This window comes from Phoenix dactylifera, chromosome 12 (assembly GCF_051530095.1).
Source record: "Phoenix dactylifera cultivar Ajwa chromosome 12, Ajwa_hap1_PhDact_Kaust_v1.1, whole genome shotgun sequence".
Lineage (NCBI taxonomy): Eukaryota > Viridiplantae > Streptophyta > Magnoliopsida > Arecales > Arecaceae > Phoenix > Phoenix dactylifera.
This window is the reverse complement of record NC_143201.1, coordinates 9,362,006-9,371,237: the sequence shown is the minus strand read 5'-3', so window position 1 is coordinate 9,371,237 and position 9,232 is coordinate 9,362,006. Positions and strand designations below refer to the sequence as shown.

At 36.0% G+C, this 9,232-nt stretch overlaps 1 protein-coding gene across 1 annotated transcript; it reads left to right on the top strand.

Moving 5' to 3' along the window:
• Window positions 1-364: 364 nt before the first annotated feature.
• On the top strand, window positions 365-8,517 carry LOC103716016 (BSD domain-containing protein). Its single transcript, XM_088708281.1, has 5 exons — window positions 365-674; window positions 763-878; window positions 4,988-5,085; window positions 7,390-7,544; window positions 8,001-8,517. Exons 1-5 carry the CDS (start codon window positions 509-511, stop codon window positions 8,054-8,056), a joined length of 591 nt encoding a protein of 196 aa, XP_088564407.1. The 5' UTR covers window positions 365-508; the 3' UTR covers window positions 8,057-8,517.
• Window positions 8,518-9,232: the final 715 nt, after the last annotated feature.

Sequence of the window (9,232 nt, the reverse complement as noted above, 5' to 3'; positions counted from 1 at the left end):
ATAATATTCGTGAAGCGGATAAACATATCAGATATAGACTCACTAAACTCCATTTTAAATAGTTCATAATTATGTACAAATAAGTTAATTTTAGACTTCTTAATTTTAGACTCATTAGACTCTTTATCGCCATCACCATACTTATATTTTTTTAAAAATTAGCTATACTGAAAATACTTATATTTCCAAATTTATATAAAAATAAAATAAAATTTTTATTTTTATTTTTAAAAATATATAAAAAACGAAAGTGATGCCAACGACATCAAAGCTTAATGTTTGGTTCGGCCGAAGTTGCTCAAGCCAGTGGGGCTGGGCTAATCGGACAGGCAGGTTTATTAGGCGGATATTGTCAGGCCGGGTTGAGTGCAGGAATCGTGAATCCTAAAGCGAGGCCCCTTTGCCAAACTTATGAATGCCTGCAGCGGAGCTAATGCAAGCTCGGATCAGCGGAGGGCTCGAAGAAAAAGAATGAGAAAAAACATCTTCTGAGATCCGTCGCGTTGCGATGTCTTTTTGGAAGAGGAGTCTTTGGTTCAGAGGTCAGGGAGAGAAGAAGGGGAACATTCGGGATGAAGAGGAGGGTTATCTCCAGGAATTCGGAGTAACGGAGCAGCTTTGCAACTTCATCAAGGGCTTCAGCATCGATACCTTCAAAACTTTTCCCCTTCAAGGTTTCCATCTGCGTTTTTTTCCCCCCTTTTCCCGTCCCCTTCCAAGGAATTTGTAATTCTAATTTCCGTTCTTCCCATCGAGCTACAGATGATCGGCCAGTGGATTTTGTTTTTGGGTCCGCTCCATCAACGGCAACTAATGTCCGAAAGGAGCTCACGGAGTGGCAGGAGAGGCATGCTACTTTGGTTCTCTCCAAAGTCAAGGTCAGTTGTTGTTCGCGGATTTTTTTTTTTTTGTCTGTACCAATTGGAGATGAGAACTCTTTCCCGACCAATGCTTTGTTTATTTTCTGTGCCTTTTTTGGATGGTAAAAGTTGGGGATTACAGATCTCTGCTGCATTAAGAAGATTTAGTTTGCACAATAAATTGTTTAAAAGAGAATTATATAGATTTCGGTGATGATTTTGATTTAATTGATGAGGCAGCGGTGCATTTTAATAAATCCGATGTCACTAAGTCTTCGTCCTCCCATAGGTTTGGGGTCCTTACATCTTCCCCTACCTTGTAATTTATTTAGGTCTATCCCATGTAGGTATGTTTTGCCATGGTTTTCTTTGGCTTTTGGTGCACAATGATAGGCAACTTGATCTCCATCATTGTTTCATAAAATATTGAACATCAAAGTTTTACCATCTGCTGCGAATAATCTATTGTCTTCTTCTTCTTCTTCTTCTTGACTTGCCCATGAACTGTTTACCACTGTCAACTTTGTCTATGTATCTGAAAAAAGTTGTTTCAATTGTCCTTAACAACTGATGGTCACAGCAAATTGTACAAGGGTCTCAACTGAAACATTTTTATCATAAATATCTTCATTCTGCTGTTTTGTAGGGCTTGATATATCAGTAGTAGATCTGAGATTTATGATCATATGCTTTCAGCTGGCCACTAATTTTAAACTAAATGATATCTTTCACTACCTAATATAAACTACTCATTACAACATGTAGTTATTAAACTACTTTCCTCAAGATTATTCAATGGTTTCACCAAATATTTTCCTTCGGTGCTGTCTTTTAGCCTCATAAATAGATAGCAATTATCACCACTTTGTGGAAAATCCTTAGGTATGAATATATCAGATATCTACAACTCGATTGGTGAAATTATCTCTCTCGCCAAAAAAGAATATAGATATTTGTTGATGCACAAAGAAAGTATTTTGTTGCAGCTGAGCAAATTATTGATGAATTGTCCATAATATGGTTGTTCTGCACATTGACATAAATTATAAGAGTATAGGATCTCTTTGTTTTGTTTCCATTGCTGATGCTGCTGCTGCTGCCATCATTGTCATTGTTGTTATGGTTTCAAGCTACGATTCCTTGTGGCTTGGAATTGAAATGTTTTGGGTGTGATTTAGACTTTTTTTCTTAGTTTAACCGATACTGAGATGGCTGAAACTGGATGCATTCCAATCTTGTAATGTTTTGGGTGATATCGGTGTTTTACAAGGTTCTACCACATCCAAGTATTTATGCATCTGCTTTCAATTTATTTGTATTGGTTTGGGTTGGATCTTGTTATACATGATAACTTTGTCAAAATAATTTTTGTCCAACATGTGCACTTAGATCTAGACCACCTTCATGTAAAAGAGCTTCTAATTTTTCTTTGCAGAGTATCTATTAAGCACATTCAACTCACTTTTTGAAATTTAACCAAAACCATACTTCACTGTCCACACAAATTATTAATTCCTTACTTGCCTCTATAAGAATTTAGTACTGGTGCAGTTATTAGTTAGGCTGACTATTTATTGAAACACACGTATACATACATACATACATATGTACGTACGTATGTAGGTACATACATACATTAATAACTTTAGTACCAAAAATGCCCAGGAGCTTCTTTCCTTACCTAAGTCTTAAACTTACCATGATTTGGTCATCATCTTTTCTTAATGTTGTCCCTTAAAATTATAACTTGATAACTAATATTTACTTTGACTGGAGTTTACCTGAAGTTTTTAATCCATCTACACAAGAATTTGGGATTTAATATGACTATGGTAAGAATTCATAAATTTAAAAATAATTATTTGAGATAATTTAAGAGATTGAAAAAAGAAGAAATTAAACAAAAGAATACTGGAGACGTCTCGATAAAAGAAAAGGTATAATTAATAGAATTGTACAAAAGTTTGGAGCATGTTATATTATTATTGGAGAAGTTCTTTGTGGCTATTAATAGATTTGCAAAATGCAATTTCTTGGACTAGTGTAATGGGTAGGATAGGAACCAAGGGTGCCCTTTTTCTTGAGTAGCTGACACGGAAAAGATTTTGGGCTTCAAGTGGGGCCTAGGCTTGAAAATATTTCTGCAGTCCGTCACAAGCCTAAACTCAAGCCCAACCCAGATCCAGACGGGCTTGACCTGATCTTTAGGGCTTAGATTTTAGGCATTGCTAGGCATTGGCTGGGGATCCTGCAGCATTAGAGTTAGAGGGAAGGGGTGGAGGTTGGGTATTTGAAGAGGAGGATAGAAATTGGTAGGTGGGGTAGATGCTAGAGGAGAGAAAGTGGATGGTGGAAGAAAGAGGATGAGGAGAGGAAGGTGAAGGCAGTGAGTGAGAGAGATGAGTATTGCCTGGATAGAGAGAGAGGAGGCAAGGAAAGGAACTCATTGGGATGACATTTTGCCATCATCACTGGTGTTCGTTGGCGTTATGGAGAAGATCTGCTCGAAGAAGTCATCTATTCTATTGTGATGCATTTGCCATGGCTTCGAAGCTAGGGACTAGGGAAGTGGGTATAGTTTTTGGAGGCTCAAAGGGAATTTATGGGTTGAGGGTTTTTGGATAGAGGGAGAGATGGGAGTAGCAAAGAACACTGGGTTGGTAAAAGGACTCCTAGGTGGTCGCATACATTAGTGGCCTTGGTCAGGATGTGGGCTCGGATTTCAACCCAGGCTCAGACTATGCCAAAACGTGACTTAAACCCAGATTGGGCCTCATATTCTAAGTCCAAGCCTGACCTGAACCTTTGCATGCCTGAGCCCAAAGCCTGATCTGGAGCTGGCCTGACTTGGGCCCATTTCTAGCCCTAGTAATAGGCGTTATTTGTTAAGCTGTCAAAGGATAGAATTTCAGTGCTTAATATGGTTTCTGTCTGGCAAATCAGTGTTTGGATGTTTGAGTAGCCAAGCATAATAAAAGTAGGGAAAATAAGCTGAAGAAAGAGGATTTATAAAATAACTAGTGATTGATTAAATAGGATTGTAGGAAGAAAAGAAATGGGTAATAAGGTTTGTTTATTGGTCTCAGCTAGAAAATCTGCCAGGTCCATTGATAGATCTGGTACAGGATTAATTTGGTGAGGTTGATAAAGGGGGACATAAGTATTGCAAACAAAAGAAACTAGAGATTTTTTATGAATTAATTTACATCTAAGGCTTATAGGAATAGTTTTAATTGGTTGCACTGAATGATTTTGATTGCTGAGCTGATGACAGAAATTTTACATGGAGACAGCTGGTTTTGATATGCTGTAGAGATGGAAGAGAAGAAATAAGAAAAGGAAGAAGGAGATTATAGTTGGAGAAAGAAGGGAGGAAGAGAGAGGAAGAAAGCTTTGAAGAAAAAAAAAGTCCTCACTTCAAATCTGCCTTACAAGAAGTTAGTCTCCTTTTTTTAGGATAGAAAGGTAGACCACTTATTGGAAGAATTCCTAGAGAAGAAAAAGATTACTTGTATTTCTCAAATCTCCCAAATGTCACTAAATAACATATGAAAAAGAAAGGAAATATAAAAATTATTTTGAAAATCATCTGAATAAAAATATGCGAAAACCATAAAAGGAATCATATTCAATTTGACCAACTTGATATTCTTCTGAATGCCCTGAACTTGAAGAGTGAACATAGATCTTCAATGATCTTGTATGAGATCCAGACAGCATGAGATCCAGACATAACATTGGCCTTCTGAATTTATTCATTTCTCACTCATTTTGAAAGATATTCTAAGGCTAGTTATGTATCAAGCTATGGATTATCATGAAATTTAAGAAGATCATGAAATTTAAGAAACAAGGTAGCTGTACAATCAAGTGTAACAGTTATGTATCAAGCTATGGATTATCCTCTGGGAAATTATCTGGTTAAAAAAATATATCTGTAACCAAGGGTTCAGTAAAAGATATTAATTGCAGAAAGTGACAAGTTAATTTGAAATGATTTATATGCTTTTCATTACCATTACAACTTTTATTATATGTACATAAAAACTATGTCAGGTGGCTCAATGCATTTTACCGGTAATTGTTGCAGGGTCTTTACTGATATGATTTAATGATTGTTGTTATAGGAAATTGCGCAACTTCGATATATTCTGTGCCCCCGTCATCTAAAGGAGAAACAGTTCTGGAGAATATATTTCCTACTTGTTAAGAGCTATGTGGCCTCGTAAGTTCTTTCACCATTTGTTCCTGCAGTTGCTCTGTTTACATATATTTGACATAGGATGAGACAATGATAAAAGGATGCCAAACAGGAAATTGTTTTTCTCATTGGCAATAATCTTGTTTTATATCATATATCTGTAGGTATATACATGTATATATGTTTGTATATATATGTGTGCATATATAAACATGTACATATATATGCATATATGGATGCATCTATGTATGTATGCGGGCATATAATGTTAAGACCTGTGTAAGGCACCGGCATCTGTTAAGAAAATGTTATTTGTCACTGAGTAGGTAGGAAATTCATAATGATTAAATCACGTGATAACAAGTGGTTGCTTCCTCCCGCATTGAGGTTTTGAATTCAAATCTTGGCAGTGTTCTTGCCAAAGCATTTGACCTAGGTAATCGGTAGTGCTTTAACCATTATTCTCACAAAATGCCAAAAATAGTAAATATTAATGAATACAATTAAATTACAGCCAATGCAACAAACTCAATTCATATTACGCTTTTCTGAAAGGCTATGTAGTGCAAGGTGTGCACTTAATCAAACTAAAACAATGCAATAAAAATTAGTTTTTCCATGTCAAGTAGAAATTAGGGTTGTAGAATAAGGTAACAAAAGCATACAAATAGTCATATGAAAAGAGTAACTAATTTAGAAATTTATGAAAAGTGTCCTTGGTATTGCATTTCTTAACAATATTTCATTATATTGAAATATAATATTTTCTTTATAATTCATGGAAAAAATCTCACAGAATAATAGATATGTTCATGGGCTATACTAAAATATATGTTATGGTTATGAACCAGATTATACATGAAAAATGCTATCTGAGTATTTTTTTGAACAACACTTGTACATGAGATAACACTTAGAGTTGAAGAAAACAGGGCTTGAGCGAGAAATATATCCATGTGTGTGCAAAATGCAATTAACATGTGCACACACATGTTGATGAATTGTATGGAGTTTAACACATGAGAGTCAATGTTTCTATGGCTTCTATTCATGCATTCTTTATTAACTCAGTTGCTTGTATTTAATCATATACCAAGTAAATAACTGTTTCTTAGAACGGAAAAATCAAAACAGTATTATGAAAAGAAAAAATTGTCTATTTTGGCTGAAAATACTGAAACTAGATCAGCCGGAACTAACTGAAGCTGAGTCAGACAATATATAGGGAGTCAGTTTCAGCTTGATTCTGATTGAATCTAATTTGTATTTGGCCAAAAGGCCTGGCTTGGCTGAAACTTCAAAAGTTGGCTAGTATGCAAGGAGATGGTCTGGCACGTATGTTGCATGATATGCACCCTATGTGTTGTGCCAATAACCTGTTGGAGCAGTACAAATTGTAGACACAAGTGTATGGATGGGAAATTGAATCCTTGGTTTCAATAGTGGTCCTCTGAATGATTTGTGCACCTACTTCTGGTATACTTGTTATCGTTGATGCTATGGCTTTTACCATGACCATTCAGCCTCCATCACGTCTACCTGCATTATCATAATCTCCTGTATATCTGTCTACCGAGAAAAATGTTATCTTGGCAATAGCTATTTGTCGGTTTCTACATAAACGAGGAAGAAATCACATATTTGAAGAGTTTTCGGTCCTTGCCAGGCAGTCTTTACATGATAACATTTGAAAGTTGGGTCTCTGATTTAACGTGGATAACTGAATTAGTTGTACTGTTGTAGAGGGTATGATTTGCATAATTAACCTTTTCTCTTATTGGTAGAAGAACAGCCAAGCCAACAAACTACAACCATTCAAAGACAACCCCTAAAGCATTAATCATAACAAAATTAATAGTATTCCTGGAAGCTCTGTAGTCCAAGTCATATAGTCAAAACTGCGAGAAGCCAAGTCTGCTAGATGGTCAGCAACCTGATTTCTTTCACAGAAAATGTCTGCACTTGAAGCAGCCTGTCTACCAAGTCCCAGATACCTCTGGGTTAAGGATGATTGTTTTCAAGCCTGGCAGGTTATCACTGAAGACAACTAGATGTTTTAGTTATAATTGTTTACATAGAATCACAGCTAATAACAAACTGGTATCATGAAAATGGCTTTCTTTTTTTTGAACTTGTATCCACTTCAGTTCCTTTCCATCCACATCAGGCCTTCTCATGTAGCTCAGCAAAAAATCTTGCCAATTCTAATATGAATGCAATAAGTTTTAGCAATTTGTTGATTCATATTTCCTGCCCTTTTGTCTTAATATGGCTTCACTCAGAATGAAATTAACCTATGTGTTCGAAATTCTCTAATTTGTTTGTCAGATATGAGATGCGTGCCATACAAAAGGAAAAGATCAAAATGATGGGGATGGACAATGAGAAAGCAGTCAATAGAACTATGGTTGAAGTGGAGATGATAGATGCGAAGAATGGAAGCAGCTCAAAACCTCTCGGTAGCAACATAGGCAGAGATGAAGGTGCTACTATTTTTCGAAAATCACATTCTATGTACATTTTAGGACTTTGCTGATACCAGGATTCACATCTTATGCAATGTTTTTTAACTTTGATGATACCCCATGTCTATAGTCGATGACCGAGGCCCTGTTTGGATTCATGCTCTCCTATCTGGTTGATATCTCAAACAAATGGGAGTGTGAATAGCTGAGAGAAAAGCAAAACAGAGGAGGAAGCCCATTCCCCATTTCCTATACCATTTTGATGCTTGAATGCCTCTAAAATAGGTTATCTGGTAAACTAGACCCCTCAGGATGGTGGAATCACGACTTCCCCACAATCTACAACTTTACTTCCTCTGGCCTCTTTTCTTCAAGATGTCTTAGAGGTTTTCTTTCACCTGGGCTTCCAGACTGACCCTAGATATTCCGATGGACATGAATGGTCATGGAACTGATCTTTTCCATCTTTCACAGGCAAGTCAGCAGAACCTACTGGATTAGCTGCTGGGAAAATTTGGGATATTATGTGATTCCATGTGAATGAAGACCAAATCTCGAGCCATTGGAACTTCTGCAAACATCCTTTACTGATGAGCTGACTGGCCACCGAAGCAATGAAATCCTTGGCATGCGTACTTCACTTGCTAATCATGATAGCGTGGAATTAAAGGTTTCCTCAACTAGACGGAGTTCCAACACATTGCAGATGGCTTAGTTAGCTCCATATTGCATCTTTTGCTTGCCATTCGGTTATGCAGCTGAACATTAATTGACTCGAAACGCAGAAGCCTGTTGGCACAGTGTGATGATTAAGAATTCAATGCAAAATAAAAAAAAGGATGTTACTAAGAAAGGCTAAGAGAAAAAAAAAGGTATCATCGTAGCTTATGTTGCTATCAGATAATACCGGTAATGAGTTAAAATAAACAAAGCAATGCATGTAAGATGTGGTTTTCAGCAGTTTAAAGTATTTTCTTCTTTTTCTCCTTTATTCTCTTTTCATATATTGTAATAGTTAATGATGGTTCATGACAACCCAAGCTTTTGTTTGGACTGTGATTCTCTTGTTCCAATAATCCTGTACCGACAAAAATCATAAGAGTTGCATATTTTCATATCATATGTCAAAAAGACTTTTGACACAGACATACACATAAATGATAATTGTAATAGTCAGTTTTAGTCAATTAATCAAAGTTTTTAATTACTTAATGCAGCCTTTATGTATTGATGTTCCCCAGATAGAAATGTATCAGGTAATTGAATTTTTTAAATATGATATTTCATCATCTTATAGATCCGAAACAAAAAGGAAATAATGTGAGATTGCAAAAATTGATATATGTTACAGTATCTTTCCTACACCTGTATGACATTGTTTGTCTGTAGGTGCTCGAGCAAAAGACTTAAATCGAAAGGTTGAACATAAATTAATTGTCCTTTTCTGCTTGGCCACCATGGCTTTTGCAAAAGATTTTAGGATTCAAAAGGCTTACAGTGTATAAACATAGATAATTAAGTTATTCGAGGATATGGAATCAAAATATTCTGAGAACTGAACTCAAATTGATGGACTTCGGTAGATCATTCACCAAGTACTTGCAATTCAACTTGCAGATGGATTTGCGAAAAAAAGTTTTGAAAGTTGAATTTGGAATTGTAGCAAAAAAGTGACTGTAATTTTGCTCCTTATATCATACGATAGT